The following is a 20,913-nucleotide window of genomic DNA, read 5'->3' as shown; positions in this document are numbered from 1 at the left end:
GAGGAGAGGTTTATCCGACAAGGCCTACTTATATGAAATCCTGCTAAGCAAATTAATTCCACATTTAATCCCCATGTCTCCGCAGGCAGAACTTGAATTAGCTCTGCTCCATTTTGGCTGCAGTGAGGCAGGCTAGCAGCTCACCACTCCCTTAGGGTGTGCAGGAAGGTTACACAGACTCTTGTCCTTGAAATGTCTCAAGGCTAGGGCAGACAAAGCCATGGCTGATGTGAGGTAATGTTGGCAATGGTCCTTCCTCAAAAAAGAGGCTGGACAAACTACATATTCAGGAGTTTACTTCTCCTTGATTCTGTATATATTCCACAGCTGGGGACCATCTTTTTTCCCCCCCCAATCCATCTTCCAAGCTATTTTTAAGGTAAAGCTGCAAAAACTAATCCAGTAGGTAATATCAAAAACTACACATCTCCAATTCCTTTTCTCTGTTCCTACCACAAGCATACAGGCACCCCCAAACCTGTTCTTTACCAGCTTGCATTTGTCATGCCAAGAGCCTGACCAGGCACTGCATGCAATTCAGCATGCAAACTGCTCACTGCATTCAGCAAGAGGTGCCCTCTGCTCACTCACAGCGTGGTGAAAGTGACAGGCTCACTCCCTGCTGAAGAGGGGAGAGGACGGTCAAAGAAGATGGATTTATTCCTTCCTAAAGGTTAAGAATCCTTCACCATGCAGTATTTCCCATAAACATGTCTCTCCAGATATCAGCTAATGACATCTGACTGACAATAGCTGTTACTCTAAAGCAACAAATTTTAATTGACTTTGGCAGCGAATGATGCCTTTGCTAGTCTTCATTATTTTTGAACACTTCATTAATAAGTAGGACTGATGTGAGTGCTGGGAAACCATCTGAAAAAGGGCTACATAATTGCAGTTTACTAGCTTTGTAATTAAATTTATAGCACAGCTAATGGCACTGCTATTAGAGAACAAAAACATAAAGGCCTGCTAGCAAAATATCAATAAAAAGAGTGCTGTTACTAGGAGAATGCTGTGATCGGGAATAGCACAGCCCGAGTTTTGGTATCATGCCACAGAAAACATTTGGGCAATGTGTTTAATGTAGTACAGGACTGAAAATCTATCTGAAAAATAATTCAGTAGCTTTTAAGGAACTTTTGCAGAACTTTCTGCCCTATTCTGAGGCCAACTGTTGGCCTCAGACTGCTGCTGCTGTTTGACTACATCAACTGCAGCTAACACAGTGCATTTCATATCCACATCATCTGACATATACCTGCATAGAGACAGTTTTCTGAGTGTGTTTAATTCCATTGTGCAGCAAGGGAAGAAGTGATAAACATTCTACTCAGTTTTGGAAGTACCATTTTTGTAAAGAAAACATATAAAACAGACCACAAATAAAATTCTAACTGTTCATCAACTGGTATAAATGTTGCATTACTTGTTTCCCATACTGCTCTGTCTCCATGGCTGACAGCACACAGCTGTGAGCCTTGCAGCTTGAACATTACCTCCTAAGGTCACACTGTTTACCTTCAAATGCTGCTTGGAAACCACACAGAGTCTATCAGTTGTTGCAGTATGCGCATTTCTTTCTTGTTTTTTTTCTCAGTTGTTCTATCTCAGACTGGCATTTAGCATCACCATAGAACCCACTGACTGCATTTGTTGATATACACGTCAAAACACTGATCCAAGATGCTAAGGGCAGATATCAACCTTTTAAATGTACAGTTATAATGTGAGAATTTCCCTTCAAGTATCACGATTCCATTATTTATTTATTTTATTTCAAAAGTAATCAAAAACTTATGATTAGATAGATGTTTCATTTCCTCTACAAGCTGTGATGTTCTTCAATAGGCACGATGCTTTTCACCTCAACACAAAATTGCAGGAAAGCTACTTTAGAGCAAGAGGATTAGATTACATATTGGCAGTGAAAAAAACATACCGTACAGCCTAGATTTTAGCCATCACAGTCATCACTGGACACAGCAGACTGTAACAAATGCTACTAGAAAGGGACCAGCACTAAGTGTTCTCAGGACACGGTCCAAAATGTCCCAGAGACAATGGCAATGCTTCTGCTGACTTCAGTAGGATCTGGGTCAGGTTGTAAAGTGCTGACAGATACATAAAAAGGTAACAACCAACATCCAAAAGGTCAAATATTTTGGCTTCCAGATGTTGTTGTGTGGTACAGACACAAAAGAATAGTTACGCAGTAAGAGGCAGTAAAGACTAAAGTTGAAAGGGATGCAGGGAAAGGCCAAACACGGAGGAAAAGGCAGGTTGTGCTTCTTAGTACCTAGGCAGTTTTCTCACTCCCGTGTTTGGAATGCATCTCAACTGCACAGGAACAGAAATGGTGGATAACAGCATGAAGAATAATAAATTATTGCATGCACGTTGACCCAGCAGGAAATTCTCCAGGGAAACAGCGCTGAGAAAAGGAAGCATGTCACCAGCATCGCCTTTATGCAGAGGCCATGAGTGTGCTTTTAGAAGTAGATTTTGTTTCAGTGTTTTTGGAAAATTAGTATCAGAGTGATTGCTAAACCGCCCTACAGAATGCTGCAATCGCACCCTCTGGGGAACAGTTCTTCTTCAGAAGTCTGAAAAAAATGGCAAAAGCGCTGTGCAAAAGTGCAGCTTCCAGCAGGAGGGCTGGAAAGAGGGGTGAGCTTTCAGAATCAGGCATTTGAACACATTTAAGTGTACAATTCAGTAACTGTAAGGGAAAAAATAAAGAGCCTAGAAGGAACTATTGAAACAGAACATTTCTTCTTAAAACAACAAACAAGAAGAACGGAACAGCTCACTGTTGCCATGATAATATCTGCATACCTAAACTTACACACACAAGGAGTAATTGTCTATATACATATACACCAATAATAGGGTAATAATTTTAGTAGTTCACACTAGCCTTGTTGACTTGTTAAAGCACCACAAATTCATTTTCATCTTTTTTTTCCTACTCAGAAATACAAATTTAAGTACACACACTTCAGTGCTGGAGCCTCCAGAACTGGCTGGTTTATGATAAAACCTGCTCCAATGCTTTAGCAAAGGTATGATTCATGATGGTGACAGCAGGTGCAGCATTTTGCCCAGTAACACAGGTTAACAGACCTCTACAAACTCCCCTCTCCTCCAACCTGTAGCTGGGGGTAGTACATACACACTATTTTAATAAGGCTGTTGGGAGCCCACACCCTTTTTTTGGCATATGCACTATGAACTCAGTCTCTTCATCCCTTGGCAGCTTGTCCAATTGGCACACAGTCTGGAAGCTCAAGTGGACCATGCATTGCAGCCACTGAGCAGGCAACCATTGGGACAGAACTTCCTGCAGCTGCTATGTTACACCCCAGAAACTACAGTGCAGCCACATCGCCAGATCACATTTATTGCAGTACAGACTCGAGGAAGGTGTTTTTAAAAGATTTTTATAACAGGAGAAGAAAAAAATAATGATAGTCATTTTTTAAACATTCTGGGGGAGTGAACCACAATCACTCACATACAGAGATACTGCTGTATTTCAACGGCCTGCGGTACTGCACACTCTAGTTAAAAAGGGGATCTGTACACAAGACTATGAAAAGTGGAACATTTTGCTACTGGAATAAAACAGCTTGTCTGGTTCATTTTGCTACTGGAATAAAACAGCTTGTCTGGTTCATAAAGTCTGCTGCTGAACTGATGGTTAAATGCACAAGTGCTTTTTGCATAGCTGCTCTACCTGCAGAAACTTGGCCAGCTGGCTACTGGATGCAGGCTGAGGAGAAGGCTGAGTGTCTATAAAGAGGCAGCACTACAGAACTCTTCCTCACAATAAGAAATTCAAAATCTAGGCTACTCATAGGCAGAAAACAGTGGAAAAAGAAAAGAAGAGAAAAAAAATGTGACGTCCTAATGAACTTTCTTTTAAAGCTAAGCAGACTATTATCGAGCTGGGCAATTCCAGGCTGCCTTCAATCCAACAAGCAATTAGCCGGTATCAAAAGGATGTGTACACACAATAAAAGCATAACACCCCACCCCCAGTATCCTATTTCTTACAAGGCAAACATTGCAACTGCAATGGCCAGAGCGAGTCTCCTTCCTCCTAGGTGCAGCCCCTCAGCCAGAGACCCATGAATGAATAGTATGCTTGTGGTGCAACACCCTGGCTGACAAGGAGGAGGTGCACAGCAGGTTCAATACCAGGAAATACTCAGGAGGGAAACACTCCTGAGATGGGGAATGCTCAGCAGCAGGCCAGCCAGACGATGCTGCCGGGAGAGTGCTTTTCCATCACTTGACACATGAGTTCTGTGGCTGACATCCAAGCTGAAGGCAAGCAGAGGTTGAGGGTAGAGCGGTGCTCTCATATCAGATAACAAACAGGACCCCAGATATGCCAAGATGTTAAAGAGGGATTGTATGTAGTGAACATTGACACAAAGACTGAGCTTCCCACACCACATTCAGAGCATCCACTTCAGTTTCGTACAAACAAGGTATACTAATAATACATTATATCAGGAATACTGCGGGAAAAACGGCTGACAGTCCCGCTGTGGCTCATGCAGTCTCACAAAGCAAAATGGACACAAAGCCAACTGCAGAAACTTGACCAACACAAACAGCTGAACCTCTGATGCAGCCCTGCAGGACAATGAGGAGCTGGTCATACAGATTTAAAGCTTACCTGAGCCAGAACTAACAACTTCTTCATAAGAAACTACGCGGAAGAAAATGAAGCATCCTTTGCCAGTCTCAGAAGTACTTTTTGCTGTTGCCACCATACTCACATCAAGACAGTTCCCAAAGGAACTTATCTTCCCGTCCTTCACCTTCCTAAAGCATCTTTAATGATATCTACAAGACACTGCTGCTCTGAGCTAGAGAAAGAAATCCAAACCTTCACTTATGCATTGGGACCAATATAAGCACACAAGGAAATGGACAATGCCAGAAAGGAATCAGACCCTCTAGGGGATTCTCTCTAGGGAATCAGCCAGGAAATACATATTTACTTGGGATGAGGAAAAAAAAAAAGTCGTATCTTCTGGTGGGAAAAGGAAATCAACCCATTCTAATCACTTGGTGTTAATAATAAGGGAAGAAAGGTAGATACCAGCTTTTCAGGAGGTTCAAAACTGTACAATCCCTATCACTTATCAAGAAACTTTAGAGATTAATGATCACTAAAGAACTTACAAAGAAGACATTTATCCAAATGCTCAGGAGCTTTACATCACACTATCATTCATCACACCCTCCATCTGCCCTCCTTTTCTGCTTCAAGTGCATCGCCACTAATTTTAAATCCACCTTCTGCATGTCACCCCCCAGTGAAGATGGAGAGGCTGGCTGGGGGCCCTGCTGCTGCTGGGGATGTTCAGCCTACATTGGGTGTGTGGCAATACAGGACTCTCAGTGAAAGGCAGCAAAGGGGCTTCAGAGAATGAGGAAATGGGGTAAGCCAAGCTAAACCAAGGCAGCATTCAAAGAAGGAAAGATGAATAGAAGAAATAAAAGTATTTCCAGTTGAGCTGGAGAGGAAGTTTAAGACAGCAGCATCACACTACTCGGTGCCTCTGAGAACACTGAGCTGCTATGCGGAGTCATGAAACAGCTGATACAGCGTGGCGGGACCGTGCTGAGTAGATCTGAAGAATGGGATGCAAAACCAAAAGAAAAAAGAAAATGAACAAAAAAAAAAAACCCACAACCATTTATGAGAGATCATAACAAAATTAATGCATCTGAAGAAAGCTTCAAATTATTTTACTTCTTGGTTGCTTACGAGGGAGCAGGCAAACCCCAACAGGTAAGATGGAGGGATGCAATGGTGTGGGAAGAATGCTTCAGCGCTGCTCCAAGCCAAGCAGTTGTTTGTTTAACGACCTGCATTGTTTCGCAAACAATAACCAACAGATCACTGCCCAGCCTGGATTGCAAAATCTATTCAGGCTGAGAGGGAAATACTGGAATCGGGCAAAGATATTGTGTTCCTCATCTAGGGAAATTCACTGTTTGTGTACACGGCTAAAGTACCGATTCTTGAGAGAAACAGCAAATAAGTGGAAAAAAATGATAAATGTGACTATTTCTGATTGGGATCAGTAACTTATATCCTTAATGAAAAAGGAAAAGTTGAGGAACTTGCTCCGAAATGGAGTATTACAAAACACTCATTGCAAGTCAGAGTTTTGGTGCGATAGAGAATGTTTCCAAAATACCAGCTATTAAATACAAACTCTGAGTCACTGAATTATCTTTAAAACCACCACATGCATACAGTGCCAAGGGCTCCGTGATCTGACCCTCACAGCCATTGCCCATGTGCATAATTTCCTACGGGATGAAGCATTCCGCTGAGCTGGGGGATTACTCAAAGCTACTGAGCATCCCAGTGACTCACTGCTGATGGGGACTTAGTGCTGAACTCCACAAATGTCAAACGTTCAACACTACACAGTCCCTGACACACACTGAGTCTGGAAAGCAGACCCAGCAGTCTGTGGTCTGCAGTGATTCCCTCCGCTCCATGACCCAATGCCCAGCTCAGGGCAGGCTGCGCGCTGCCTGGGGACAGAGTGAGCCCTCAAACACCCAAAGATAACTCCCAAGGAACAGGAACACTCCATGTGCATGCCGCACTCCAACTCACGCATGGAGGTTAATGTAACAAAGGCAAATCTGACCCACACCTTCGGCAGCCACTGCCCCACCTTGCAGGCTCTGGCTCATGGGCTTTCCACGGTTCCTCATGCAAACGCAGTGGGTTTTAAGGATAATCTTTCTCTTTAAGCAACTATTCCATAGCAATCAAACTGACAGCTTCTCAGCAGCGGAGAGCTAAGCCCTCAGAACTCGAAATGGAAACATCTGGTGTCACTTACGGACACGCAGAAGAGCAGATCTGACTGCAGTGGGAATCGGGGGCTGCGCTGCCGTAGGGCCGGGGCCCGGCAGGTACCTGAGCAGAAGCTGTTGCTGCTGATGGTCCTGGCGGAGCCCCCGGAGGAGCTCGGCGGGTTGAACTCCCGGCTCTCCTCCTCTGAAAAGGGCGACTCGGAGGCGGGCGACACCTTGTGCTGCTGCGGCGGCTGCGGCCGGAGGACGAGGCGGGGGATGCGGCTGCGGGACACCTCCTTCTCCGGGTGCGCCTTCTGCTCCTCCTCGGGAAGGAAGGAAGGAAGCCCCCCGGCCGTCAGCCGCCCGCTCCCGCCCGCCGCCCCTCGGACGCGCCCTCCGCCGCCCGCGGAGGCGGGCAGGAGGCGGCCTCCGCCCCCCCGAGGGGCGCGGGCTCAGCCCGGCTCGGCCCCGCCGCCCGCGGCCGCCGCGCAGCGGGAGAAGGGAGAGGAGGCGTTTGCGGCGCGGGGCGCCCCGAAGCGGCGGCGGCGGATCCCGCGGGCTCAGCCCGAGTCTCCGCCCGCCCCCTGCGGTACTCCGGCACCCGCCTCACCCCGGGGCCGCCGCCCCGCAGCCCCGCTCCAACCTCAATCCCGCAGCCTCGCTCCAACCCCGTTCCCCAGCCTCGCTCCCCCCTCAGCCCGAATTTCCCCGACCCCGCAGCTCCCAGCCCCGCAGCCCTCCTCTCTCCCGCAGCCCACCGGTCTCCTGCCGCCCGTGCCCCGCCGCGACCCTCTTCCCGCCCGGCTCTCACCTTGCCGCTTTCCCGCAGGGGCCCCATGGTGCTCAGTCACGGCGCAGCCCGGCTCGGGCACCTGGCATGGGCGAGAGGGACGCGCTCAGCGGCTGCTGCTGCGGCGACCGCTGCGCTGCGGGTGGTGGAGCCCGGCCCGGCCCCGCCGCTCCCCGCCCCGACACGTGGTGCCGCCGCCCGCCCGCCTCGGGGCGCTGAGCGCGGAGGTCCGCTGCGGCTCCGGGCCGGGTTTGGCGCTGCCCTGTGCTGCAGGTGCAGGACGGGGCCGCCCCGAGCAGCCGCCGCCGCCACCCGCTGAAGCCTGCGGGGATTGTAGCGCGTTGAACGCGAGCAGCCCCGGCGCTGACTTTATTTGCAGTTTTATGGATTTCACGCTGAGGCGCTGGAGCTGAGACGTAACGGAGGCAGATGTTGTAAGGACGGGCGTGATGAATGCTCGGCTATATAAATAGCGCAGCGTGTCAGAGGTTTTCTGCCGCTTGTTATTCAGTGACAGCTTTTTTACGGAACGTGTAGCTATGCAAAAAACGACTTTACCCTCAGACAATACGTATATTTAATGACTGTATTGTCTCACCTTTCATCGAGACAATTTGGGGCTGACTCTACACCAGCAACATGCGTGTGCTGACCCTGTCCGCCTGCTGCCCAGAAAGCGGCATCACAGGCCAAAAGCCACGGGTGTGTTAGCAGGACTGCTGGTGAAGAGAACCCCTTGTCCACAAAAACAGGGGTGAACTCAGCACCGAGTTCCTGTGGGGCTCCACCCTGATGTCTCCTTACGGCGCCTGGTAACCTGAGGTATCTTGGGGCAGAGATGTCCTTCACATGTCTGCTGTGTGCAAAGGACCCCAGTCTCTTTTGTGAGCTTGTAATTGCTGTTTGAGCATAAATGTTAAATGCTGCCCCAAAAAGAATTAAGAGCAAAAGTGTGTTTTCTGTGCAGTACCGAGCACATACTGTTGGCAGTAGGAAAGGTGACGTGTGTTCCTCTTGTCCTCAGAGAGGAAGGTGTGATGGTTGTCACACCGACTGTTGGATGTACAGAGTTAGAGTTGCTGATTGATTAACCTGGTGCTAGGATTAGATTAGCACTTACAGAGAGCTTGATGCTGTGCTCTGCCAAAAAAAAAATGATACCGTCCTCTCTGAGCAGTGTCAGGGCATCTGTAATGCACTGTGAGGTGGTTCTATTTTCAGAAGTGCTTAAATCCCTGTAGTAATGTGTGTTTATTAAATGTCTTCTAAGCAGTGGGATATGCCTTCCTGAGGCACAGAACAGGAGCTGTATTCTGGACCTTTCCCTAATACTCCAAGACTGTTTCCATGGAGAATGGAAAACTGCAAATCACATCTTTTAATCCCCTACATTTGCTGTTCTGTTCAGTAGAAAGCAGGGCACCTGGGCACGTGGCTCCTGCCGCCGCACGTGGCACGTGGAGGAGCGCTGCTGGGCTTGAGGTGGGAGCTGAGAGGCTGTGCAGCATTGCCATAGTAACTCCTCTATAGTTGGTGGTGACGGTTCGATTGCTGAAGCCTGCTTTATTTTCATCTATTTGGAGCTCAGATTTTTTCCTCGCTGAGAGGGATGTGAGAAGTGAAGTCCCTGAGCTGCCTCAGAAGGCAAAATGGGATATGATTCCCTTTGATCTCCTCCCCTTTTTGCATAGAGATTTCAGGCCCTCTCATAAATCATAGAACGGTCATTAACGTTCAAGCACATTTATTTTTCCTTAACAGTCTGTGTACATATAATAAATACAGAGGAATCTGTTCACTGTTCAGCTTATTAAAATACTATTTCTGTGCAGTAGTTAATTATCAGGACTGGGAGGAACACATACCAGAAAAGACTGTAGGGCATCACTCTTAGTCTCCTCTTTGATGTACTTCCAGTCCTGCAATCTCACCTGAGCTGATTCACTCAGATAATTAGTTGGTTTTTCTGATTTACTTGCAACTCTGACTCAAACTGTTTGCTGTTGAAAGGAGAAAAATGCTATAAATTCCTACCGGCCTCAGAAAACCCACAGAACAACGTGTCAGTGTACTCCTCCTGAGCAGCACCATCCCCAGAGGAGGCTGTGTCTGGCTGCAAGCTCAGCAAAGTACCCACGCTGGAGGAGTTGCCAGGGAAGGTTGGACACCAAGCCAGAGCTCTTGATCAGGCCTTCTGCTTTCCTACTAGGGGATCGAGGCCTGGGGCAGTCCTTTTCCAGGCCTTGCTTTTTCTTGTGGCACTAAGGGATACTGCTTAGTGGACATGGTTTGATGGATTGATGGTTGGACTAGATGATCTTAGTGGTCTTTCCAACGTTCATAATTCTATGGTTCTGTGACTTGTTTTTGTAAGATTATTTGTCCCACCTGGTGGTGCATTGACTTTGGTCATCTGCAGATGCTGGCTTCCAGTCTGACTTCTTGCAGTGTGATGTTTTTGCTTTTGGCCTTTCAGAATAACAGCAGCAGAGAAAGTCAGTCCAGGAAGGGTCTTCTCTGCTCAGAACTGGGCACTGCAGAAGATTCAGCCCAAGACATTCTGAGAATTGTGTGGAGCTCTGCAGTGTGTGCTTCCCATCTGCCAGCACAAGGGGTTTATCTGTGCTGTCTGCAGAGACCAGGCTTCATCAAAGACTGTCCCTGTGGCACAGCCTTGCACTCTGCCACTCCAAACCCATGAATTTCCCTTCTTCTCTGTGCAGAAGCTCAGCTTTGGCAGGAAGGTTTCTATTCTTCATTTATTTTACTTTTGGCCAGCCTCACATGGAAAGGGAGAAGGCAGACCTTGTAGGGAAACAGAGGCTGTTTTCTCCCCAGGTGGCTGAAGGAATGGGCTGTTTTATGCTGTGGTTATTTGGCAGCATTCTGTGTTCTTGCACAGTTTAGCTTAATGGGAAGTGTTGTGCTCCTGTCATCAAATTATTGTCTGGTGGAAGCTGGTTCCACATCAGGCCTGCTTGTTACTTAGTGGAAGAGACCACTGAGATCATCCAGTCCATCTTGTTTTGTTGCCAAGTTACTTTGCATCACAGAATTTCAAAGTTTTCGTGCCTAGTGGCCTGTGGGCCTGCTGTTCCCCTGTTATGGACACAGATAGATCTAGAGATAACTCTGTGACACCTAGATTTATTTAAACATATTCCAGCAGGCTTCATTTTTCCTTTGAGTTTGCTCTGGCCTTTTGGTCAAAAATATGCAGGCTGTAGCTCATACTGCTTCAGAACCAGATTTTGTTCTTGAATCACATCTCCCTCTGAGGTCAAGGGAAATGGTGAGCGGGGCAGAGGGCAGATCCTGAACAATTCCATTTATGCAGTCAGAGAGCTGACAGTGCTCTGTCCGTGACCTACAGAGCATCTTTATTTTACTAGCTGAGGCCTGTGTTGCTTTGGCCTTTCCCCCCACCGGAAAGATGAGAATGATGCTGAAATTAGGTTTTCCAAGTTTGGAAATGGGCAAATGTTGGGAAGAGTGTGAAAGCATACCAAGCCAGGGAAAAAATGAATTCACAGCAGAATGTGAATAGTAAAGATAATTGACTTGGTGATCCTATTTAAATGTTTACTTTCTAACCAGGCATTTAGTCTGTGGGTGAGAAACACAATGAAAATGTTGCTAAGCATGCAGGATTGTTCATTTGCTGTCATGTGTGTCAGTGTGTCAGTAGGGGTTAGGATAGATAGAAACAGTGAGGAAATTCTTCAGCCCTGGCTGTGGTTAAAGGCAGGAATGCCCGAGGATGGAACGCTGAGCTGAAGGAGGGGAGTGATCTTGCCTGTGCACGTGAAGATCTCTGCTGGAACAGGGTGTTTGTTTCCAGTGGGGAAAAGTTCAAAGGAGATGTGATTTTCTGCAAAACATTTATTTAATCTGACTTCTGATAAGAACTGGGTGATCTGTTTGCATCAGGCAGATCAGTGTCAGTATTACTCAGTGTTACACAAGCCAGGAAACAACTGCACACCCTCAGATGTTTGTGTAGCAGCCCGTGTACCTGGCAATGACTTGTATGACTTCAGGCATCTGAAGTTACTGTGTGAAATTCTGCATTATTCAGGGGCAGAGTCGTGGCCAGCAGCAGGCCTGTGTGCTGCACTGAGGACAGAGGTAAGAGGACGGCCATCTGTGAGAAGAAGCCATGCTCAGGGACTGGCTGGGCTGAACTTCTTTCCCCAGGGGCTCTCAGAGCTCTGCCAAATTCACGACTCAGCTCTGCATCCAAACAGCTTGGGAAATATGGGCTGAGGTGCAGTTTGGATCTGCTCTTGAAATATAGCATAAACATCATAAAAACAAAACAGAAAACCTAGAAACCAGCATTTCAGGAATTTTTCTAGTTCATACAGCAGGACATGCCTTTTGATAACCTCTGTGAAGATGCATCTTGATCTAGTGCTTTCCAACAAGTGTTCTGCACTGTGCTATCTTGGCTCAGTGGATATCAACCAACCATCGCTGAAACTAAAGGATGTAAGTATGGTAGATCAGACAGAAATGTTTGTAATATGAAATCAGGGTAAGTGAGAAAGTAAGCAGTGGTAGTATTATTTCTGAATGCTGCATCTCCTGGAGTTATTGAGAAAATCAATTCGGTGTCCCATTTTCACAGAATAGTGGAACCATGGAATGATTGAAGTTGGAAGAGACCACTTGGGATCATCTAGCCCTTCCAGCTCCCCAGCTTCAAGCACAGTCACCTAGAGCGCTTTGCCCAGGATCATGTCTGGACAGGTTTTGAATATCTCCAAGGAAAGAGTCTCCACAACCTCTCTGAGCAACCTCAATACCTGATGCATCTTTACAGAGTGTATTGCATTTGCAGTGTGGAGTGGATAGAAAAAACATTTGGTTGGAAATTTGGTCTGAATCATCACTTGGAACAGTTGATGTTTTTAGTTCTGTCTGTAGACAGGTATCTCTTGATGAATATAAAACCTGTGAGTTTTTTTTACTCTGAAATAGGTCTGAGAAGTGTCTGCTCGTTACCTTGCACACCTATTCGTGTCTCTCTATTCTGATAAGGAGATTTATTTCTGAGCTACTTCATTCTGTTCTTATCCTGTGAGTAGAGGGGAGTCTGATTTCAAATGCTCTTCAGTGTGGGAAAGACAAACAATGCAGTGATGCTTGCATATCAGAAATGTTCCCAGGAAGTGAAGTACACTTTTGCAGAGAAAAGTCTGTAAGTGAGCATGAAATTGGTTGATGGCATTCAATACATTTAAGAGGATAAACTCTCACTGACCTGGAATCTAATGCAGTTATTGTGAGCTCTCTGCTTTGAATCAAACCATTGATACATGCTTCTGGCAAAATGTAGTGATTGGAGCTAGGACAAATTTAATCAATTTATCAGAATGCTTGCACAGTACCAAAAGGCAAAATGAGAGACTGTCATGACAGAAAAAGAGATGATGTCTGGAAGTTTCCCATAGGCTCCTCTGTGTGAGCCTAAAAGCGCTGTGCGTGCTGTAGCTAAGAGACATGATGTAGGAGGAACTATCAGTGCTAGTCCCTGCAGGGCAGCCAGTAAGGCAATGGGGGAAAGGCTATTGGGACACAGATGTGATCCAAGATGCTGCTGGCCAAAATAATGTGATTTCTCATGCCCTCTGTGTGAAGCACAAATCCATCTGAAGTGCCTCTGAAATAAGGAAATGCAACAAAAATGGCATAGAAGTATCAATGTCAGTGTCCAACTTAAGGGAATAGCTGAAACTGTGTTAGCTGAGCATTATAATTTGAGCTTGAAGTAGCTGAATTGGATTTTAACCACATTTCACAGGTAATACTGCCAAGGAAAGGTCAAAACTGAGGCTTTTTGTCTTGATAGTGTACTTCTAAATGGCAAAAACATGAGCAATACTCTAAATGGTAAGAATCTTATGAAAACTTATATCTTAATTATCACATTAAGTAGTAGATTAGCCCTTATGGGATTGCTTTAAGAATAAAATTAGGGAAATTCAAGAGTTTGTTCAGTACTGAGGTCGTGTTAAAACAAGTAAAAACGTATGGATGGATATTCCCATATGCATTAACTTATGAAACCAAAGTGGAATTTAAGCACCAAAGAGGAAACAGAAATGTGATGAGCTCTTTTTTCTTTATCTATCTGATGAATATATATTTTATATCTTTTTATATCTTGATGTTATACCTCTGAGCCTGACCTCAGTTCTGTCAAGCTCACAATATAATGTATAAAAGCCAAAGATCACACTGTAATTAATCTGCCCTTTTCCTTTCTATTGTAATTGATGCTCTTACCCAGCAATGGCCTCCTCAAAGGCATTCCCAAGGCAGGTTTAGAGTCAGAGCTTTGCCTGTGAGCAGGGACAAGGCCTTTGGGTCTGTTTTGTGGCTTTTTTTTTCCTCTATCTATTGCAATGTGGTCTTGAACAGAGATGTGAAATGTTTGTCCAGTATAAACAGCCATAGTATTAATAATAGTAAATGATTAAGCTTAATGCCTACTACATCATAAAGATTGTTGTGATACCAGTTTGTGCGTAAACTCTTTACACAGTCAAACAGATTGCTGTAGCCCTTGGCAGCTTTTACATTACTGGAGTAGAGATGTTGGAGAAGTGTCTTCGTGGCTCAGATGTGTGGTTCCTGAGGGATTCATTTCTGCTCAACAATATCTCCAATGTGAATGCATCGGGTTGTTACCATTCTCACATTTCCCTTCAGTGAGATAATTGTGCTGTCTGTGACACTTCAAAGTCAAATGCCACTTTTTAATTTAGGCATCTGCTTTCACACAGTGGTAAACAGCAATGACACTGCTTTGATACGAAGGCTTAGAAAGTTTCAGAGAATCTGAGTAAATATCTGAAGGGCAGAAATACAGTGCTCCACTTCCAAGGAAAGATGTGTGTTTGTAGAGCTGTGATTCTTACTGTGGCTTGAAAACGTCAAGAAGAGATTTTGCATTTATCTGATCACTTTATGATATGAGTTTGTGTTTGTATTTCCATTTTCTCTAAAATCAGTCAAGATAAACAAGAAGATACAAAGTTCTCTTTGTTTCCGCTATCTGGAAAAATGAGCCACACTGTAAGGCTGTAACAAGCTGGCACAGAAAGGGTATGTAGAAGGGAAGGGGACAAAGTGGAAGCCTGTTGAAGCTGATTTAATGTCCTGTTCCCTGCAGGAGCTCCCATGGGGACAGGAGCAAGTTCCTGTCAGGGTTCAGTGCCCCTGGGCACATCTGGCACAGCTGGCTTCCAGCATCTCCAGCTGCAGGGCAGGTACACAACCAACTTCATTTTGGGGAAGTCTAATGGATCAGGACATGTAATTCTCAAATATGATTCAGTCCTGTGGTCCTCCTGTATCCATAAAGACCAGGAGAGCTACAGAGTTAGATTCTGCCCTTCACTTCCTACCAGGCTTAACTTTGGATGTAATTCCTATGAAGGAATTCTTCTAGATAGTAACATTAACTCACATAAGTACAACCCTTGTGCACCCACTGGTGATACGAATATCGGATTTTCAAAATTCCCCTTAGTAAAAAAATCCATTGTTAAAAATGACCTATTTGGTTTCCTGATTTTCTTGTACTTTGCAGTGTCCATCTGGGCCCCAAATGACCATTGAGCCTTCTTACTGCTTTGAGGCAGGCAGTGCAGAATCAACTTGTTAGTTTTGAAACTGTTCATTTTTCCTTTGCAAATATAGTAATGTATAGGTTCATTTTTTCTTATTCCTCATGCCTCTCAATCACTGTCATTTACCTGGATGTATTTAATATAGCTATTATTTTATAAATCAATGTAAGAGACTGTCCTTACCACTTAATGCTTGAATTGAGAACTTATAGCAGCAAAAAACACCTACTCAGCTCACTGGATGCATTAGTCTTATCTCTTCAAGGAATACAGATTTAATCTGTGTCAACACAACAGCCTATAAATATATGAGCCTGTCACAAGAAAGCTTGCCATCAGTTATACCAACAGTTATGCGCTGGTGGCTTTGAAGGGTCTGGCCTCAATCCTGTATTGAAATTATGTCACTACTGGTAGATGACTTCGAAAAAATCTGCATAAACAATACTCGAGTAACACCCAGTGTTATTTTTTATGGTATCAGTAGAGTTAAAAGAAACATACTTTGAGCCTTGACTCAAGAGAGAACTTGCGACAGAATGAAATATAGCCTGCTCAAGCCTACTGTAAGCAAATACCACAAGCTGTGCCAAACCATTATACTAGTTTCACTGTAAAAGTAACACCAAGAAGAGAGGACTTACATCTTCCTATCGTTATTAAGTGGTGCACCTATGGTGAAGGCTCACGGTCATCTAGCTAAAAAATCATTATCCAACACTCAATTTATACAAATACTCAATAACTAGAGAAGTCTTAGGGACTTATTTTATAAGGAAAATGGATCTGAATATCAGATCTGCTTCCTAATCCTATTTTGCAATGTTTAGAAACCCTGCTATTATTTCAGAATTTAATTTTCATGATGATTTAAATTCTGTTTGGCTCCTCTGGGCTGGTATAAGATGCTGACTCATTTTTTTGCATTTTATTTAGAAAAGCTATGGTGTAATGCATCTGCTATTTGCAGCAAAGCAGCAAACTTGGGATTTATGTTTACTTCACTCCTAGTACCGTATAACTTTTATAACTCTGTAAATGGATTTCTGTGGACATCTATGAACTGATGAGGTTGTATCTACTTGAAACATCAGCTGTGGGGTACATGTGTCAAATACAGCAGCTTCTGATGTTCTCTTGCCAAAAAGAACTAAGTTTTGTATGCTTGTCTAAGAAAAACAAGGCTGACATCTGATCTGGGATCACATATTCTTGGCTTAGGGCCCCTGGTGCAATTTCTCATCAGATATTCCAGGGCTCTTTCAAACATTCATTTTCTGTAACCTGACCTCCACCTCCTGCGAGAAACTCCTTTCTCTCCGCTGCAGCAGATGAAACTGGTTGTAGCTGGAGAGCGCAGAGCCTGATAACGTGGGGCGTTTTATCTTTGCACACTGTCAGAACACTCTACCCACAGTTTTGGTTTCAGAGCCGAGTTAAACTTTTTTTTAAAACAACTCTCCATTTTTGCCAACTGTGAATCTTTGTGAATATTCAGTTTCAGCAGTGCTTCAACAACAACACAAATATCTCAGGGGTTTTATATTGAAACTCTCCAAAAGTTCATATTTTAGTTTATTTTTAGCACCAAATGTTGTATACTGGAATGTGTCTTTTCATTGTACCTCACTAAAATTGTTTTGCAGCTTGTCATCAGTCAAAAATATCCACACAGCACTAGCCACACAGTCTAATCCCAACAAAAGTTACAGGATTTGGGTCACTTTCTGCATCAGATAGCAAAATAATTTCATTCACTTTCAGAGCTCTCTTCTTTATCTTCTCCCATGTACTGTAGAATTTCTCAGTGTTGTGGCACAGAGTAAATCAGGAGTAAACATCCAAGGGATACAAGATGAAGTTCCAGTTCTGAAAGTGGATCAAGCATTGTCATTATTTGTAAAAATTCCAGTGCAAACTTCAAGCTTGTAGTCCTACCTTATCAATAGTGTTTTATTATTTTCCAACTGTTCCTACTATCAAGCTGTAAGAGATAACTGGAAAGCACTTTTTACATGTTCTGACTATTATTATTTTAGTTCATTTGCTTTCTAAAGGTAGCCTAAATCATAGTTTCTTCCATGACCTCAGCCGGCCTTGAAAACGACACTATATTTTACGGGTGCTTTGGCACGACCTATAAAATGATCTAAGTTTTTTTATGACTTCACTGAAATGTACACTTTTAACGGTGCTTCTATTTGCCAGCTTCCTGTGACTTAGGAGGCACTGTGCAGTGATGACATAGTTCTTGTAGTGGGCAAGCATTTCTTTTCCATTTTCAAGGTTAAAACTGACGCAATCTCCCACAAATAAATCTAATTAAAGGACACAATGAATTACAAGGAGTCACTGACAAGTGTGTTTCATGATGCAACTTCATTTAGATTGAAGAATGTTAAAATATGGATCAATTATAAGAACCAGAACTATGGGAAGTGGTGTATGGAAATGACCAATTAGCTTGACTGCTAATTTCTTCATCTGGTTATATGTGATGGTCCAAATTCCCGTACATTATTCACTGTTTTTTCTAACATGAACAATACTCTGCAGTTTGGCAGAATTTCGTTTTCTCTCTATTTCCAAGCCTAAGAAACATTAGTTTAGGAATCTAAGGCTGGTTTTAACCTAAGATAAGAACATTGGGGATTTAAGAAGCAATTAGTGCTTTGTAGTGTAGAAACATCCATTGGCAAGGTCCACTTTCAGTGACAGGCAATGAATAGCATCAGGAATGGTGCTGGCATTCTTTACTTCTACAATTAGAGACTCGTTCTGTGGGCATAGTAAAAGTAATTACATCTCTCACTGTATTCATGCTGCAGTGCTTCATTGATGCTGCTCTCAGTCCCTGTATGTTCCTCATTTTTCAGACATTTCTTTACAATCACTTATTTCTACTTTTATTGAAGTAGCTTATTGTAATCTTTCCCCCACTCTTTGTCAGAATCCACTGTTCAGTTCTTAATAGGACTGGAAAAATATTGTCTGTATTTCCATATGAAATCACACTTGGAATTCTTCCCATTCACAAAATGCTTTTAGATTAAAGAGTCTGACATCATTCAATATCTACATTTATTAACTAAACCTGAATTCATTTTCTTCTGTACATCAAAAAAACTAAATGAAAGAAGTTTGCGTAGGAGTCGATTAAATCTTCCTTAGTATCTACCTTAAGGTTGTGGTTCTTGGTGAAAATCGTTGTGCTTGTGGTAAGGGTAAATGCATGAACTAGTGGTGTGGATGGCATCTTATTCTGCTGCTTTTGGTATGGAGCTAGATAAGAATGGAAGCAGCCCTGACCCCATGGGCAGCAGTGTGTGCTGTGTCCTACAGGGCTGTGCAAAGCACATCTGGGTTTTTGTTGATGTAATGAACTTGTCAGCTACCTTCCTAACACTGTGTGCATTGAATCAGCCCTTCAGTGACATCCAAACCTGGTCACACTCCTCCAGCTTTAGTGTCTACAGAAACCACTGGGCATTATTTCCTCTCCATATGAGAATGGTGTTAGCTTGTGTTTCACAGTAATCCTAATCTTTTACTGCAGAACTGCTTCTTAACAATTTTTTCCTCATACTGTAAACATTCTTATTCCTTCAGTAATTTTCCACTATTCTTTTCAGAAAAGCATCCTATTATACTGAGATGATAAAACTCATTAGGATTCTTTTGAATTCTAAGCATTATCCCAGGTATTAACAGCCCCATTCAGCTCAGCTGTCTGCATGTTAATAATGTATTCCTTATTTCATCATTCAGGCTGCTCACTAACCCAGGGCAGATCCCTGAGGAATGTATGCTGCCATGCTTTGCAGCAAACCATTGATAACTGTCCTCCTGATCTGATTTTGTAGCTGGCTTTGCAGCCAGTCAGTAGTATTTTTGTCTCAATCATGTCCCTAGTTTGCTTTGAGGATGAGCTGTCAGTACAGTGTCAGAAGAAGTACTAAAATCAAAATATATGACTTCAGCTGTTTCCGTGTTGCCCACCAGGCCTGTCACTCTGTCACAATGGAATTTGTATTGGCTTGACGGAATTTGTTCTTAACTAATTCACTTTGGATGTTACTCATCTGTTGTTTCTTCAGATGCTTGCAGATAGTTTGTGCAAAAAAAAAAAAAATAAAAGGTTTGTTTAGGTAAGGCTGTGGGGCAGCTGAGATTCCACCAGCACAGTGCCTGCCTCCCAGCTGAGTGCAAGTGAATGTTAGCAGAATAACATACCCCTCCTCAGGCTCCTCCGACTCACTCCCCTTGGGCTGTGCAGGTATTGTTGCTGCCCAGGATACTGATGAGAGGGATGTGCTTCTTTCTGCTGTGCCCACCAGCCTTGGTTCCAGAGGTGGCCTCCTGGCATGTCTCAGCTTCTCCTTCAGAGCAGCTTTGGTCCTCTTTATCTCATGTGTCCTTCCTCAAAGCTGAGATCTTCCATACTTGTCACCTGTGGCAACCACTCCACTGGCAAGCTTTTTTTTAGTGGAATGAAACTTAACAACATCTTTTGTTCATTGCCACCGAGTGGTACAAGGTCACTTGATTTTCTTCTTCTATCATTACTAAAGTACTCGCAATGTCCCCTGTTGGTTGCATTACATTTTTTCCACTTTTAATGATGCAGTTAAGTTTGTCTTGTAATCATGACCTATCATCTGATAGTTCTGTTAAAGTAAACTTTCACTGAAGTTGGCAGAGGTGTTCAAATTCATGAAAACATGTGACAACTTAAAACTCATTCATTCATTCGTTCATTTCAGTCTGTTTTAAAACAACCTCTGATACGTTTATTTCAAAATGGTGTTCCTATCAGATATAAATACAAATACCAAAAATCAACATATACACAGGCTGCTCCCAAATTAACACCTCTTATTTTATTGTATTGGTCCATAACATCAGGTGGATGTTGATAGTATGGCAATAGAGGGATTCCCACTAGTACTCCACTATACGCCATTGCCATGTGACAGATGGCAGCAGAGTGGCAGGCTGAAAAAGTAGTGTCTGATGTGAAAGCACATCTGAAGCCAAGGTGGAACTGAATTTCTCCATGAGGGAAAAGTGATATCCGTTGATCAATATCATTGACCAATGAATATTGGTGCATGGGTGCTTGCTGATCGTTCATGGAGACCAAACAGTGGATGTGAGCACAGTGAGTCTCAGGGTGGTGTGTTTCAGCAGTGGCAATGATGACATGAAAGACAAGCCACGTTCCAAATGGCCATCACACCATAAAATGAAGAGTGTCTTGATCAACTCATCTGCTTGAACTGGATAATTGTAATGACTGTGCTGAAAAATAGTATTTTGTAACTAAGAACTTGCTCTATTGAATAGTGTTATTGCTCTTTGCAGCTTTTACAGTTTCCATGGAAATAAATAGCAGGCACTACTTTTGGAGCAACCTACCTTTTCTGTTTTTTTAATATATAGGAAAAGGGTGTAAATGAAGATGCCGTACTGGCAGAAGGCCTCCAATATTAAATGGGTGTAAAAATGATATCGTACTGTCAAACACGCTGTTGGGACTAAATAATTTAATTTCCTTTTTATTTTAAAATTTGTATTTATCATCATGCAAGCACTTTAGCCAATAAAAGGCCATATGAGCTGGGGCTAAAAGCTTGT

At 43.7% G+C, this 20,913-nt stretch overlaps 1 protein-coding gene across 3 annotated transcripts in view; it reads right to left on the bottom strand.

The window, feature by feature from the left end:
- Positions 1–7,827, bottom strand: part of SYBU (syntabulin) — a 42,290-nt gene extending 34,463 nt beyond the window's left edge. The window contains exons 1-2 of one of the 3 annotated variants that reach the window (XM_072327850.1): positions 7,658–7,827; positions 6,968–7,169 (exon numbers count right to left, since the gene is read on the bottom strand). In XM_072327850.1, coding sequence (XP_072183951.1) covers positions 6,968–7,169; positions 7,658–7,684 — 229 coding nt within the window. In that variant the 5' untranslated portion in view covers positions 7,685–7,827. The remainder of the gene's footprint in view (positions 1–6,967; positions 7,170–7,657) is intronic. The other 2 variants (XM_072327851.1, XM_072327852.1) reach the window with 2 other exon arrangements.
- Positions 7,828–20,913: the final 13,086 nt, after the last annotated feature.

Source organism: Excalfactoria chinensis, chromosome 2 (genome assembly GCF_039878825.1).
Source record: "Excalfactoria chinensis isolate bCotChi1 chromosome 2, bCotChi1.hap2, whole genome shotgun sequence".
Classification (NCBI taxonomy): domain Eukaryota; kingdom Metazoa; phylum Chordata; class Aves; order Galliformes; family Phasianidae; genus Excalfactoria; species Excalfactoria chinensis.
This window is presented reverse-complemented; position numbering and strand designations above follow the sequence as displayed.